Source organism: Danio aesculapii, chromosome 20 (assembly GCF_903798145.1).
Source record: "Danio aesculapii chromosome 20, fDanAes4.1, whole genome shotgun sequence".
Taxonomy (NCBI): Eukaryota; Metazoa; Chordata; class Actinopteri; order Cypriniformes; family Danionidae; genus Danio; species Danio aesculapii.
Genome location: NC_079454.1, coordinates 17,623,748 through 17,641,340, shown reverse-complemented (window position 1 = coordinate 17,641,340; position 17,593 = coordinate 17,623,748). Strand labels below are relative to the sequence as shown.

General features: G+C 36.8%; 1 protein-coding gene across 1 annotated transcript in view; it reads left to right on the top strand.

The window, feature by feature from the left end:
• The first annotated feature begins 219 nt into the window (after nucleotides 1-219).
• Nucleotides 220-17,593, top strand: part of lgals8a (galectin 8a) — a 23,316-nt gene continuing 5,942 nt past the window's right edge. The window contains 7 exon segments of the mRNA XM_056481258.1: nucleotides 220-354; nucleotides 530-618; nucleotides 3,417-3,541; nucleotides 3,544-3,626; nucleotides 12,656-12,784; nucleotides 13,551-13,601; nucleotides 14,974-15,000. Of these exon segments, the coding sequence (XP_056337233.1) occupies nucleotides 316-354; nucleotides 530-618; nucleotides 3,417-3,541; nucleotides 3,544-3,626; nucleotides 12,656-12,784; nucleotides 13,551-13,601; nucleotides 14,974-15,000 (543 nt within the window). The 5' untranslated portion in view covers nucleotides 220-315.

Genomic DNA, 17,593 nt, shown 5'->3' with positions numbered 1-17,593 from the left:
CACGATTGGTCGGTAAATTTACCGCATTTTGATTGGCCCTAGGTTTTCATAACTTCGCAATTCATTGATCGCTGAACGCGTCGCGATTTTAGCTCTCATTGATTGGCTCCTAAACGCGTCGCGTTCATATCACTCATCATTGATTGGCTCCTAAACGCGTCGAACTCGTATCTCTCATTATTGATTGGTTACTAAACGCGTCGTTCTCATTCACGGAAGTGAAAGTGCAGAAAGCGTTTATATTTTCTTCCTCAGCTAGTGATTAACTCGTAATAATAACAACGTTTGATAGACTTTTTGAACAGCGTTGCAAAGATGTCGGTCGCAAATCCGAAACAGACCATAACGAATCCAGTAAGTTTATCTTAACTTTGTTTGCTTACAGGTGAATATATATGATATGACGGGGTATATATTTGATAATGTTTCATCTGTTTGTGGTGTTTGGATAAACGCGTGTATATTGAAGACTTATAAAGGTAAAACGAATTTAGTCTGTTTGTCTTAATCTTATAATTTCTGTCTGTAGACGATTCCTTATATCGGTACCATCCTGGGAGGACTTCAACCCGGCGAGATGGTGCTCATTCAGGGCACCGTGCCCAGTGGTTCTGACAGGTGACAACTTAAAAGGATCGACTTTGGCTTCATGTTTGAATGATCCTTTCCATTCAGTAATTTAGCAAAAATTGAGATGAAAGGGAAAATTACATTTTATGGATGAAAATTGTACTACTAGAAATTGAGTTATGAGATGGTGGAGGCACCAAGCATTCATTGACTTTTAAAGGGATAGTTCCTCCAAAACTGAAAATAATTTGACCATGTACTGTACTCGCCTTTCACTTGTCACAAACCTGTTTTTGTTTTTTTGTTGAACACTAAATAAGTTATTTTGAAAAATGTTGGGAACCGGTTACTGTTGACTTCCATGGTATTTGTTTTTCATGGTATGGAGGTCAATGTTATAACAGTCAAACATACTTTAAAATATCTTCTTTTGTGTTCAGCAGTAAACGAATGTCATAAAGGTGGAACCTATGGTGGCTGAGAGAGCTTAACTTGCTGCAATTTAAGAAAACACATGCAATTTCAAAAACACCGGCAAATTAAGAAAAGATCTTCATCCGTTTGACAGCACATGTGCTGCAAATCCTCACAAGGCAAACACTTTAAAAATGTGCTGCATTTTCCCACAATGCAAACAAATTAATAAAATGTGCTTCATTTTCTCACAAAACTAAAGAATGGAAAACAACAGAAATGTTTCAAGGGGACCCTAAAACGTGATAGATGCCGCTGTGCCATGACTATTGCTCAGTGAAGTTGTAGGTGATCTTTGAAAGGGTTTTTTTTTATTTGCTGGTTTATTTTAACATCCTGATTCACTCGTCTTTTGTATTTATTAGTCTAAATAACCATAACCTATTATTTCATATGAAAAATTTGTACTAAATATAATATAATTTCTAATCAAGTAAATTGGAATCTATTATTAAAGCCATTCCTATATCTTTTGGGTGTCTAATTAAATTAATATTTTCTTATTCTAACCATGTAACCCCAACTGTTCCTCCTTTGTTAATTGAAGGCTGTGATTTCAAAGAAAGTACATTTTCAAACAAAAAGATTAGAAATCTATTTAACAACATTATATATCCTCAAGCGGTTTATAGAAACTCAGTTTCACATAAATTCTCTAAAGATCCCATCCACATACTTGGAAGTAAATATTTGAAGTTTCCTCTGTCTCCAAAAACTAAAGAAGTAAAAATTTTAAGTGGGATATATCAGTCAAGCGAATATTTAAGAACTAGATTTGGATTTAAGTGTAAAACTGCTTGTTTTGTAATGATATTGAAACAACAGATCATTTGTTTTTTCACTGTATGTTTGTGGTTGCATTATGGTCAGATGTTTATGACTGGCTTTACCCAAGGATTCCACACCTCAGGATCTTTAATGTAAATGACATCCTTTATGGATTTGTAATGGACAGCAAGGAAGATGCCAACCTAATCAACAACATCCTTATGCTTGGAAAATTTTAAATTCATAAATCTAAATATTTGAAGGTGAAACCAATCTTTTGTGCATTTTATAATGAGATTTTTTTCATATATAAAATTCCATAAGATAATGAAAACAAAAAGTGCAATTAATCTTCTGTCTTTGATAGAAAAGTATAATTTACAAGAAAACCCCTAGTCCTTTTTATTTTTTTTATATTTAGTTATGTATTATTTTATTTATAATTACTTTATGTAACATTTTTTCTATGTAGGTAATTTGTTCTATATTCGCACCTGTTTCCTTTTTTGTAAGGTAAAGAAATAATATGGCTCTCAAGCAGCGGAAAAAAAAAAAAAAAAAGAGTCCATCATGTTTTTGGGTCCCTTTGAAACATTTCCGTTGTCTTCCGTTCTTTTTGTGTTGTGAGAAAATGCAGTGCGTTTTTTCAAAATATCTATGCATTGTGAGGATTTGCAGCATGTATGCTGTCAAACTGATGAAGATCTTTTCCCAATTTGCTGGCATTTTTTTGTAATTGCATGTGTTTTTTAAGCACGTTAAGTTCCCTCGGCCACAGTAGGGTGAGTACATTTCTGTGGACATAAAAATGTGAACGTTCCATTTTCTAAAAAAAAAAAACATTTTATAATCAGCCAACCCAACATTTTGTGATGAAAATGACATTTAAAATATTTTTGGAAGAAATTGGCTCTCTTTTATCTAATTATATAGATGGCATTGTTGGTAATGTATAAATGTGTGCTTTTTTTTTAGTCCAGATTATAGTCCATTGTCTCTCGTTGGTGCCTTTATAAATATTGTGCACTTTTATTGGCCCTAGTCCTTCATAACATCACAATTTCTTGGTCGCTGAATGTATTGCAGTCATACAGCTCCTTGGCTACTAGACGCGTCACGCTTGTATCGCTCATCATTAAAAAGTTACTTAATGCTTTGTTCGCATATACAGAAGTGGAAATGTAGAAAGCATTTTGTGCATTAGTGAATAGCCTTTATAGCAAAATTGTTTGTAATGTTGAACATGATGCAACAACAGAGTATTAGTCTGTCAGGGTGAATAAAAGGAGACATTTAAATCATTTCCACACAAAAATAAATGTTTTATTTAATTCTGTTTATATCATTATTACTTTTCATCATACTAAGACGGGGAAGAAGGGGGAAAACAATGAAATATATTTATTAAAGGTTTCAAAAGTAAATAATGAAGGTATGGTTAAGTTTCCAAGGCAACCATACATTGCCAAAAAACATACAGTTCATTTTGACCTTGACTGTATATATAAAAAAATATAGTTGACTGCATATATTTGTTACTGTAAAGTGTATTGATATGGCATTTGAATTTTGTCCAAAGTTCTGAATAGTTAAATGTCTTGTAGATTTCAAGTTGACCTGACCTGTGGGAGCAGCATGAAGCCTCGGGCAGATGTGGCCTTTCATTTTAACCCTCGCTTCACGCGATCTCCCTACATCGTCTGTAACACACTGCAGAAAGAGCGCTGGGGAAAGAGGAGATCCACTACCTGATGCCTTTCAGTCACGGCGCTACGTTTGAGATCATCATACTCGTACAGAAAGATTTGTTCAAGGTTAGAAAGCGGATTTTCATTAGTGGTATCTATGTCTGGTGCCATGTCGTATCAGCTTTAAAGGGTATTTTCACATCTGCCTTATTTGGTTCAGTTGAATCGTACTAGAGTTCGTTTTCCTTCTTGGTGTGGTTTGTTTGGGCAGATGTGAATGTAGCAATCACACTCGAGTGCGCACCAAAAGCAGACCAAAAAAAGCGTACTGAGACCTCCTTGAAGAGGTAGTCTCGGTACACTTTCAAATGAACCCTGGAGCGGTTTGTTTGTGGTGAGAACATGATCCGAACTAAAACAGACCCACCGCAAAAAGTACTGCGCCTTTTTGGACTAATCTAACTGCCGTAGTGCGATGCGCTGTTCCCGTCCTATGAGATGTGAAGGAAAAATATTTGTTGACATCACTTACCAACAATTTTAAACCGAGAGAGAGACTACGTTACCTGATGGATCGTTGGTAATATTTCCGGAAGATGATCATGTTGCAGTTTCGCTAAATTAATTCATACCTCCTCCTGAAGTGACTTGTGATGCGCCTTCGCCGTTTGCAATGTATTAAAACATTGTTTTCCAGTTGCAGCTGCACTTCATTCTCAATGTATAGTTTTTCTAAAGTGATGTATGCAAACTATATAGCATACTATGACAAGGCATATAATCTGCCAGCGCAGTTGTCCCTCCATTAATTCTGACCAATCGAAAAGCAGTTTAGGAAATGCGTTCAATAACCTCTGGCCAATGAGTGATGCAGATTTTATCAGATGACTGCATTTTGGTTCTTTTCAACTGGTTCGGACCAAAGCAATCAGTGTGGTGTGAAAAGGACCCAAAAATGCTACGATGTATCATTTGTTGCTCTTGGTCCAGACCAAATAAACCGAACCACAGATGTGAAAGCACCCAAAGAAATACTACCATTTTCGAAGATATGCTCGTTTTACAACTCCCCTAGAGTTAAGCTATTGAGTTTTACCATTTTTAAATCTATTCAGATAACCTCCAGGTCTGGCGGGAGCACTTTTAGCTTAGCTTAGCATAGATCATTGAATCAGATTAGACCATTAGCATTTCACTTAAAAAGTAAAAAGAGAGTTTTGATAAAAAATTCCATGGCACTTCTCGTAAAGAGTAGAGGTGTAACCCTGGCCCGGTGTCCTGGCCAAAGTCCCTCTATCGGCCCTTACGATCATGGCCTCCCAATCATCCCCATCCACCAAATTGGCTCTATCGCTGTCTCTCCACTTCACCAATAGCTGGTGTTGTCCTGTGGCAGTCGTCGCATCATCCAAGTGAATGCTGCACACTGGTGGTGGTGTGGAGAGTCCCCTCCCCCATGGTTGTAAAGCGCTTTGGGTGTATGGCCATACACAATAAATGCGCTAAATAAATACACATTACATTACATAATTTTATTGTTTAAAGCTTGACATTGTGTACTAAGACGGACAATATCTAAAAGTTGCTATGAAAGTTATAAGTTGCTATAGGTTGTATAATATCATTGTGCAAGTTCCTTGTAAGAGTATAGTTCCAAGCCATATCAGCTTAGAGAACAGCAACTTTTCAGTCTTAGTACACGATGTAACTACAGAAGAGAAGAAAACTATTGAAAATCTTTGGCCATTTTTGAACAAGATGCTAATGGTCCAATCCAATTCAATCATGTATGCTAAGCTAAGCTAAAAGTGATCCCGCCGGATCAGAAGATCGGCTGAATGGTTAAATTTTTTTTTACCAAATTAACCGTTTAACTCTCTGGGAGTCGTAAAATTTCTTTTTTTTTTTTTTTTTTTTTTTTTTTTTTTTTAAGTGGAATGTTTCTTTAATTCTTTCACGTAAACATTGAATTGTTTAATTTTTGTTTCTTCAAAATTCCTCCTCTCCTTACTGTGTGGGAAGTAAGCTACCACAAAGTGTAAACAGGGTGGCTCTTTGTATCAGAATAGTTCACTTATTTGACATGCCATATACCTCGCCTTGAATATAGACATGAGTAGGCGGCTGCAGTCAGGGGAGAAATCAAAAAGACTTTTCATTGTGGCATTGAGCTGTGTGCCTGGCAGATATTGCATTCATGTTCTGTGTTATGGATGGAATGGACGGGCTTTTTGAAATATTGCTGCTTTTGTACCTGTAGATGTTATATCTATAGATGTTGTAGATGTTGTTGTGTTTTGCTCATACTTTTAGTTTGATATCAGAAATCTTAAATATTATCATTATATGACTCGCAGGTGCATTAAATGTATGTGGTGATGGGAGGAAAATGTAAATTCCACTGTTTTGCCTTCACTAGCAAAACTGTAACACTTCCAGAGCAAAATCCAAAGTGGTAAAAATAATATAAGTTCATAAGTTAAAGACAATCAAATTAAATTCCATGTTTTTTTTTATACCTGGAATTAATAAAATATTTTTTATTCAGGTCCTCATATCTATTCAGGTCCCCTGAAAATTGGAAAATAACCCCTAAGATGAATTTCATCATATGGCATGTTGCACAGTGCCATTAATATTACAATTATTTTTTACAAAAATAAAAAAAGTCTTGGATGTACTATCATCAGTCTTGGATGAATAAAACAGCCACCATCAAGTTTATTAAAGGTGGAAGACATTCAAAACAGACACCAGTATTCCCATTGGACGAATCCAGCAGATTCTGATTCAGTTAACATGCTATATAAGTTCCAGAGTCTAGACTTCTAGAACAAAGTCTAAAGAGCAGATCAGCACAAACGCCTCAGAGCAGAAGTTCAGCATGTTGGAGGAAGTGTGGTGATTTTGGACTTGTTTTGTGGCCCCAGGACCTACTCATTCCAGTCACTGTGTCGACCATCTGTCTGATAGCTTACATTTGGACAAAACTGGGTCATGCAACGGGACAATGATCCCAAGCATACCAGCAAACCTACAACAGAACAGCTGAAAAACAAAAGAATTAAGGGGCTCTAGTTCAATGATCTAGGCACATGGTCCATAGCACACTTACTCAGTTTCACTTAGGGATGTGTACGAATCCACTTTTGCTATTTTAAGGATGGGGAAAACGTCAGTGCACCCAACGCATGGTCTAAAAGGTTTATCCTTGTTCACTTTTGGAGTTATGGGTGTGTTTTGGGCATAATGTGCATTAAAACAATCAGAGTTTCATCTCCCATTCCATTTTAGAGTAAGTTGCGTTGCGCCCAAGCAGCAACCTCCTGCTCTCCCTCATGAAGCTAATACGGTAGTAACTGAAACTGCAATTCATTGAAATTTCACTAGTCCTTGCTCCATAATAGAACAAATTTCTATTAACCCCACTGCTAAAATGGCCAACTTAACAGCAGAAAAAAGGTGTTTACAGCCTGGTACAAAGAAAGATTTTGGTTCATATAGCTAAAATTACCCTTCATGACAACTGTGAGGGGGGATTTTTTTTTTATAACTCATCCGTTTCGTTTATATGAAGATAAATTATGTCTGCATAATTAAGGACGTGGCCACTTGAGTGACAGCTAGGTCTTGCTGCTCGCTGTCTCTTCACCTCAGCTGATTCCGGATGATTAGCCACTGAACTCGGCATAAACATTGTACTTTTGTTTTGTTTTATGTGGCTTTACACAGTCAATTGAATTTCGGAATTATTTCTTACAATAATCAGATGATATGGCACGCTGTGTGCACTTAATTGTGTTCACAAACCATTCATGTGGCCTCCATTTCTCAGGTGAGTAAAATTATATACTTGTACCATCTCTATAAATGTATTTGTTTTATTTAAGATCATTTATCACTTATATTTTTCTTTAGAACTGTAATGCACTCCAGAATCTGACAGCTTGATTAGCTGTAGGCTCTAGAACAGTCATCTGAAACGTTGTCTTACAGTGTTATGCCTGGATTTTATAAATAAATTAGATTAGATTAGATTAGATTCAACTTTATTGTTATTACACATGTACAAGTACAAGGCAACGAAATGCAGTTTAGGTCTAACCAGCAGTGCAATAGCAGCAAGTGCAGGATACAGGTATAAGTTATAAAGTGCAGTTATAGACTATGGTGATATTTACAGATGGATATACTATCAACATTATATACAGGTTGTATTAGCTATGAACAGATTTACAATAAATGAATATATGTACAGGATGCTATTAATAATCAGAAGTGTGCAATAAATGTACAATAAATGAATATATGTACAGGATGCTATTAAAAGCAGAAGTGTGCAAATAGATAAACATAATTTCAAATGTCCATGTGCAGTGGGTATGTACAGTTCAAATAAATGAATCAGTGCAATGAATATGTGCAAACTTTAAATGTGCAAATGTTAAATAGTGCAGTGATTGTGAGGAGTGTAAGTTAGAGGAGTGTGGGGGGTGTACCGGGGGGGGGGGGCAAACGAGTCAGTGAGGGGCAGAGTTCAAAAGGGAGACAGCTCTGGGGAAAAAGCTGTTCCTCAGTCTGCTGGTTTTTGTCCGGGGGAGCCTGAAGCGCCTGAAAACAGTCTGTGAGCGGGGTGAGAGGTGTCCTTAAGAATACTGTGTGCTCGGCGCAGACAGTGTTTTTTCTGGATGTCCTCTATGGCTGGCAGTGTAGTCCCTATGATGCGTTGGGCAGTTTTCACCACCCGCTGCAGTGCCTTACGCTCAGCAACAGAGCAGCTTCCATACCAGACTGTACCGCAGTTGGTCAGGATGCTTTATATTGTGCAGCGGTAGAAGTTCACCAGGACAGCTGATGAAAGCTGGTTCTTCTTAAGTTGCCTCAAGAAGAATAGGCGCTGATGAGCCTTCTTGACCAGGCTGGAGGTGTTGGTAGTCCAGGAAAGGTCCTTTGAGATGTGGGTCCCCAGTAACTTGAAGGATGAGACAGGCTCAACGGCCATCCCATTAATGTGGATGGGATCATGCGAGCCTGTTCGTTCCTTCCTGAAGTCCACAATGAGCTCCTTGGTCTTGCTGGTGTTAAGGAGCAGATTATTGTTTGTGCACCAAGTGGCCAGATGCTGTATCTCCTCCCTGTAGGCAGTCTCATCATTATTGCTGATTAGACCAATCACTGTGGTGTCATCTGCAAATTTGATGATGGTGTTGGATCTGTTTACAGGCCTACAGTCGATGGTAAAAAGGGAGTAGAGGAAGGGGCTCAGCACGCAGCCCTGTGGTACACCAGTGTTGAGTGTGACGGTGGTGGAGCAGATGTGGCCTGATCTAACATTCTGAGGTCTGTTAGTCAGAAAGTCCATAACCCAGTTGCAGAGAGACGTGTCGATATCCAGGTCTCTGAGTTTGATCAGTAACTTAGAGGGTATGACAGTGTTGAATGCTGAGCTGAAGTCAACAAACAGCATTCGTGCATAAGTGTTTTTATTGTCCAGGTGTGTGAGGACAGAGTGCAGTGCTATGGAGACGGCATCTTCTGTGCTCCTGTTGCCACGGTAGGCAAACTGATGTGGGTCCAGTGTGGATGGCAGAGAGTCTTTCAGATGTGCCAGGACCAACCGCTCGAAGCACTTCATGATGATGGGTGTGAGTGCTACAGGGCGGTAGTCATTCAGGCATGTTGGGCTGGAGTGTTTCGGCACTGGCACAATAGAAGTGGTTTTAAAGCATGTTGGCACAGTTGCTAGGTTAAGCGACAGGTTGAAAATGTCTGTGAAAACCCCAGTGAGCTGTTCTGCACATGCTTTGAGGACGCGCCCAGGGATACCGTCTGGTCCAGCAGCCTTACGCACATTGATCCGACTCAGTGCGGTGTAGACTTCTGAGGAGGTGAGTGTGATAGGTGAGTGGTCGGTTGAGGTAGTGTTCCTGGTGTAGGGCTCTGTATTGTCTCTTTCAAAGCGGGCATAAAAGTCATTTAGCTCGTTCAGGAAGGAGACATTAGTGGCTGTGGGGGTGGACTGGCTGGGTTTGTAGTTGCTGATGGCCTGGATGCCCTGCCACATGTGCCGAGGATCAGAGTTGGAAAAGTGCTCCTCTAGCTTTAGCTTGTAGCAGTGCTTGGCCTTTTTGATGCCCCTCTTCAGATTAGCCCTGGAAGTGCTGTAGGCCTGTGCATCCCCTGATCTGAATGCAGTGCTGCATGCCTTCAGCAGGAGGCGCACCTCCTTGTTCATCCATGGCTTTTGATTTGGGTATGTGGTGATCTGTTTCTGGGTTGTAACACTGTCTATGGTGGTGTTGATATATTCCAGAACAGAGGAAGTGTAACTGTCAATGTCTGTGTGAGAGCCACATGTGGCCTGGGAAGCAAACATACTCCAGTCTGTGTGTTCAAACCTGTCCTGGCGTGTGGAGTCCACCCCCGCTGGCCACACTTTGATGGTCCTTACTGATGGCTTCACACGGTTGACGATGGGTGAGTACTTGGGGGTCAGAATCAAACAAAGGTGGTCTGATTGACCCAAGTGGGGGAGGGGGGGTCACAGCGTATGCTTTAGCCATGTTTGTGTAAACTTGGTCTAAAGTTTTGTTTCCTCTTGTGTGGCAGAAAATGTTTTGATGGAATTTGGGGAGCACTGTCTTTAAGTTTGAGTGATTAAAATCCCCCGCAACAATAAAAGCAGCCTCCGGGTGAGCAGTCTGTTGTTTGCTGATGGCTGCATGAAGTTCATTCATAGCGAGCTTGGCATCAGCGTCGGGAGAAATATAAGCGGCAGTTATTATGGTGGAGGTGAACTCCCGTGGCAGATAAAACGGTCTACATTTAACCATTAGAAATTCCAGGTTAACAGAGCAATGTCTCCCAACGATGACAGAGTTTGTGCACCTAGCCTTGTGCACCTAGCCTTGTATTTACTAACACAGACTATATTTGAAGTGTTTGAAAGTAATTCACCTAAATCTATGGGTGATGTCACGAATATTATGTCCATATCTTTTACAGTCTTTGGTTGCGCCATGGCACATTCGCTATTACCTGACGGATCTTGTTAGTGGAAAAACAGAACGCTTCACTAGCGAGAAAACGGTAAAAGATAATCTACTAAATGAACCTCTTCCATCCGGCCGTGGATTTGGGTAACGGTGGTGGACGCACTCCACTGAAGACATCCATTACATATTTAATTTAGCGAAAGATTTCTTTCAAAACTATTTCTAAATTCAGTTCTAATTTTCAGCAATAATACATGAACAATAATAATGAAGTGGGGTCAAAATAACGATTATGTCCAACCCACTTCCTATTCCTATGCCCTTATATGGTGATGCATACTTCACAAAACCTGGACTACTCTAAACAAAAATGGTTAAAACAAATATAATTATGCATATAATAAATCATAATAATAATAATAATAATAATAATAATAACACTATTTCCCAGTGATGAGGGTTGCAGCTGGAAGGGCATCCGCTACGTAAAACATATGCTGGATAAATTGGCGGTTCATTCCGCTGTGGCGACCCCAGATTAATAAAGGGACTAAGCCGAAAAGAAAATGAATGAATGAATAATAACACTAAACAAATGTAAATTGTCAAGAATAAAATGGCTACAACACAGCTTGATTCCACCAAAGCCCCTTAAGGTCAAGAAGGCATTGTAGGAAGTAGTGGTTTTTAAATTTATGTAGACAATAGTATTTTTTACATTTGAATCCTTTAAAAAAATAAAGTTAGATGTTTAAAAAAAAAAGATGTTTGTGTACTACTGTACATCCCTGTTTGTGTATTAAGCAATGTGTATGCTCGTTTTGCACACACATATGTAAATATCACTAACCCTATATATCAAAAACCTGCGACTTTAGACCAGTTTTTTAGTTCGTCTATGGTGTGGTCTGTATCAGTGGTCTCAAAATAGCAATATGCCAATGCGTCTTAACACACGTTCATTACAGACCAGTAGGTTCAAATGCATTTTCTGTTTTAACAATGTGACGCAAAACGTGAAAATGAAGCTAGCTAAAAAAAAATTTGCATCACACATGGCGCATTTGCAAGTATATGATAGGGCCTAAGGTGTTCATTAGTCCAGTCCAAGAACTCATCCTCATTTATTAGTCCCAGAACTCATCCTGACTAAAACACTGTGGTGAGAGCTGTGAAAAAACAAATGGCCACAAACCTCAATAAACTGGAATAGTTGACCAAAATAATACCAGAACTATCAGAGAGGCTGATAAAGTCATACAAAAAGGTTTTTTCAAGTAATTGTTGCTCTACACAGCCCTATGACAGTTGAATCATAGGGCTTCTTAAGCTTATCGCCTATGACTTTCCATCATGTGTTTTTGATTTTGTTATGCAAATAATGGCAAGGTGCGTTATGTCATGTTGTGTTGTTTATCTGAGGTATTATTTTCCAAATTATACGACCTGCCAAGCACCAGATAATTTTTATTATGTCCTGATAGGGCAGGGTGTTCAGACCAATCACAATTTGTTGGGCCAATTGACCAATGAGTACAGAGTACATTTGCGGATAGAACTGATCTTCGAACAAAGGCTCTTAGAGAAATGACATGATATATATTATGAAGAAATGAAAAGTTTTTACCTTGGAATCATATACAGAAATCCTAGGAACTTTTAAAATAGCATATTAGAGGCATGTTAATGGCTTAGTGACTGAACATTTCTCAGGATAACTACTTTTGCGAGAGCAAAAGCATGTTTTGGGGAAGATTTATTGGGGAAATTCAAACATTTGTTTGTGAATGGATACATTTATTGGGGTATGAGTTTTGCTTGCATTGAAATATACATTTATCTAACTATACAGCCATGTTTTATGTAAGGCTTACACATTAAATGTGGCGTTAGAGTTCGTTAAAAAACAAACGTCACAGTTGTGAATTCAGTGAGAGCTAGCATTAAGTCTTTTCCTATTGTGTTTTGAACTCACACTTTTTGATGCTACTGTCTTGTTTATTCATTAAATTGGTTGAAAATTAAGTGTTCATGATGTGAATAATCATTCTTTTTTTTTTTTTTTTTCTTAATTGCTGGTGAAGTAAATGTTAATCGTTTTACCTTGGTCCTCTAAACGGCAGCATTTTCACAAATGACAGTTGTTTTTTCGTCCTCCAGGTGGCGGTAAACGGCTCTCACCTGCTGGAGTACCGACAGAGGGTAGATCTGAAGAAGGTGGACACACTGAATATATCAGGGAAGGTTCAAATTCAGGCCATTGGGTTTATTCCCAGTTCAGAAAGCAAGGTAACATGTTTCTATTTGTTGAAAACCATTTAAGAATATGTTTTTGCATTTACATTAAACAGAAGGAAAACCAACCACAGTTTCAGTGAATATGACAGATTTATGAACACATAATACATATTGGAGCATTATGTTTTGAGATTTAGAAGTGTTTATTACTTAAAAACTGTTTTTTGTATTGCATTAAATAGCGTTTTTTTTTTTAATTGTAGATTTGAGGCACAAAGTAAAGTACATATTACAGAAGATTTTTTTTCTAAACAGTAGGCCTGTCGCAGTAATCAATATATTGGCTTATCGTATAATACTTGGACATGACCTCAATAATTTTTGGATTTTAGATATATGTTTACAAATTCACAAATAAAAGTAAAGCCAGTTTACAAGCACATTTGTATTCTACCTCACTGGTGTCAATGTATATAATTTGGCATTTATGTTATAAGATATGTAATTAGACATTTACTGTTTTAACATCAGATTACCAAAGTTGTTGTTTAACATCAGATTACCAAAGTATCAAAGTTTTTGTACCTTTAAAATGTTAAGAGGATTTGCATTATTATAGTGTTGTATAATCAGTTGCATATAATGATCTCAAAATGGCAATAATATCGCTTATGGCAACAATTTCTGTAACAATATATTACACAACAAAAGTTCTTTATAATTACAGGCCTACTAAACAGCATAATTATTTGTTATGTTTGTAATGATGATGGCTGTGAATACTTTTGTGATATAAACATGATTGTGTTATTTTTAGAGCCCTGTCATGCCATCAAATGTAATTGCAAGCAAAAGACCACAGCCTTATGTAAGTAACTGTAACAAAGTTTATATATCTATATGTCCGTCCAAGTTTTAGGATCAACAAATAATAACTTGACTTCTAGTTGATCATTTGGTATCAGAGATGGTTTATATGAAAGGCAAAGGCCTCTAGATTATGCTTAATTTACCAAAATAAAATATGATCATGGCTTTTAATTATTTAATTAGGACAGTAAGATCTGACTTTGCTTAGACAAAAGTCTTGTCACTTAACAGAAATAATGTACAGTGTAGAATACAAAGTCATGGTGCTGTGGAAAAGTCATTAATATTGTGTATGACACCCATGAGCTTAGAGGACTGCATCCATACATCTCTGCAATTACTCAACTTATTATTAAAGTCATCTGGAATGGCAAAGAAGGAGTTCTTGCAGGACTCCCAGAGTTCATCAAGATTCTTTGGATTCATCTTCATTGCCTTTTCCTTCCTCTTACCCCAGACATGCTCAATAATGTTCCTGTCTGGTGACTGGGCTGGCCAATTGTGGAGCATTTGATCATCTTTGCTTTCAGAAACTTCGATGTGGAGACTGAAGTTTACTGAATGTAACCCCAAACCATGATTTTTCCTTCACCTAACTTTACTGATTTTTGTAAGAATCTTGGGTCCATGCAGGTTCAAATTGGTCTTCTGCTGTATTTGTGATGATTGGGATGCAGTTCAACAGATGATTCATCGGAAAAATCTACATTCTGCCACTTTTCCAAATGATCAACTAGAAGTCAAGTTATTATTTGTTGCTTTTACAAGTGGGATAGATGACAAGGCTTTTGTCAGGTAGTGTATGTATATATGTGTATATGTATATGTGACTGTGTGTGTATCTAGATATTGCCACACAGTAGTCAAAATTTGAAGTGGATCAAAAAAGTTTTTAAAAATTTTCCTAAGACAAAAATGAGTGTTCAATAGTTTTAGTGCAACTGATAATAGATGAAGATCCACTTCAAATGTTGACTACTGTGCACACACCACTACTGTCCAATCCGAGACAGTAAGGTTTTGGTAATGTTTTCTGTTTGCGCTAATAAAATATATTTTATTTGATCAAATGTATACAAGTATACAGTTATTACCTTTTTAGTATTGTTTTATATTAAAAATAAAAGTTCTGATTGAAGACTATCAATGTTTAAAACACTTGCTTATTATTATTATTATTATTATTATTATTATTATTATTATTATTATTATTAATGTTATTTGTCATTTTATATATATATATACCATGATGTTTGTAAATTATTTAGAGGAATGTATATTTCAGATCTTTCTTTGTGTCTTTGTTTTGCAGTAAAATAGATAGCTTGGCTAAAGCTGTTAAATTTAACATTCCCTCTTTTATCCAACAGTCAGTCATGTCAGAGTCAGGTGACACGGTGAGTACATGTCAGGCTAAATACATTTTTCCTAAAGGGCAGACATTGAATTGTTGTCACATGTGACAGCAGTTTTTTTATGTGGCAGCATTACTTTAAACTGTAAATCAATCGGGATAATTTGATTTCAGAATGATTGAAATCAAATTGAGGTGGGTGCCTGACAGTCTAGACGCAAATAGGAAAAAACAAACACTATTTACTCACGCTTCACTTGTTCCAAACCTGTTTGAGTTTCTTTCCTCTGTTGAACACAAAAGAAGATATTCTGAAGAATTCTGAAGATATTCTGCTGATTTTTAGCCTTTGTCAGTGATGCTAATGTTTAACACGTTTAGCAGAAGTGTTTTGTTGCCCTTCTAAGCAATGAAAATCACATTTCATGCACAAAATGCTAAACAAAATCCACTTATGCCATGACTTTGTTCAATTACTACTTTCTTTTCTTCCAACCAAGCATAGCAAGGGACAGGACAATTGGTTGATGGCTTGGTTTTTAATCCTGCAGAGTTCCTTGGGTAAAACCTGCTAGTAATCAACCATCAGAAAACTAACAACCAGCTAACAATACCCTGGGAAGCCCTTATAATGCATTAAACAGGGTTGCCAGTTCATCAAAACAAAAATATCCCAATATCCAATCAAAACTATTCCAGTAACAACCAAACTCAAAATTTGACACTGGCCATTCGTGAAATACATATTTTACACCATAAGTAGTTTTCTTTTATTAAAATAATTGTTTTTAGTAGTAATAAAGATTATCATTAAAAAAATCATCTTGAATTGACATGAGAGACCATATGTCAGCTTCATGATTACTGTCATGTGCCTTTTCAGTTAAAGGAACATTCCATTTATTTAAAAAAAAAAAAAAAGGCAAATGTTGAATATTTGTATTTTTTATTTATTTATTTTTTTCATCATTCAGCCGATCTCCGGGAGCGCTTTTAGCTTAGTTTAGCTTAGCATAGATCATTAAATTGAATTAGACCATTAGCATCTTGCCCTAAAATGTCAAAAAAGAGCCTTAAATAGTAAAATTATTAAAAGAATTTCAAAATATATTTTTGTGAGATGCTAATGGTCTAATCCGATTCAATGATTTATGCTAAGCTAAGCTAAAAGTGCTCTGCCAGACCTGAAGATTGGCTGAATAGATTTAAAATTGGTAAAACTCAACTGTTAAACTTTAGGGAAGTCATAAAATTTAATTATTTCCAACAAAAAATTGTGTGGTTTAAAAGTTTACGTATGAGTGCAAATGCAGAACAACAAATTATAATAATCAATTGACTTTCCTCTGTAGACTGCATATTATTTTAGTTTTTATTTAGCAATAATCCTGGAGATTCTGCCAATCTGTTACTATGGAAAAAGAAACCTCACATAAGTGTGCTAACTCTGTTTCATTGTCCTAACACAGTTTATGATAATAAATTTGATGAGTAAATATATTCTAACGCCGCCATATAAATACAATGTATGCTAAATGTCAAACCTAAAACCCACGGAATAATAATAATAATTAAAAAAAAGTGGCAAATAGTTAAAAGTAACTCAATTTGCCAGGAAAACCACAGCCTTGGCAACCCTAACAGCTGCACCACTTTAACACTAAAGCAATCCACTCTATACTGCATTAGTAAAGGGCTGTCTGTGTGACAAAGTGCCCATTGCAAGTCATTGATTTTAAGTGTCAGTGTGTCATAATCAGGGTATTCATGTCATGTCACATCCAGTGTAGACAGAATCACTCATTTTAATGGGTTCTGTTGTCTTTGGTGGCACCATAATTGTGGTCACGATGTCGGGCAGGAATACACTACTCAACTCAACTCAGAGCCAGTATGCATTATTTAATAGATTTCATTTAGATTTGTTGTATTTCTTAGGTGCACATTTTTATCAGTGTTTTGTTTTCTATGACTTTAAAAGTATGTTAGTCAGTGTGTGATCATGCAACACAGGCTCATTGAAAATATATGTTTGTAAAACCGTATACAGTAAATGGGCTTCAGCATACCAATAACTACCATTTCTTTGTAAAATCAACACTACAGGCCAGTATGACACTTTTGTTTTCATACTAATGATATTTAATAATGTCTTATTATAAAAAATTAATTTACCAAATAAATACTACAAAACTATTTAACTCAGATTTGTAATTTGTGCCTCACCTATATTTTTCCAAACATTACTTATTTATTTTTATAAGGAGGAAAAGTGCTCCACAATAATGACTGTCTAGTTTGTCGCAAGGGTGCCATTTTTTGCATTTCTGTCTTTGAACTTAACCATCCACAAACATTCATCACAGCTGTGCATATAGACATTAACGTTACGGTTGTTTATTCCACCAAAACGCCAGTAAAGACTTGGATTATTGCAAAACAAGACGGATATTTCATTGCAGCGACTACATGGCAGGGTAGGTTATTAAATTCTCCTGGATTTTGTATAAATTATTGTATTTGTTTAATTTATATAAAAGTGTGTTGTGCTTGTAACTGATTTTTATATAACACATTAACATATTTATACACATAGCTAGGCCTGCTGTATATACTCTTTATTGGTGCTGTCAAAC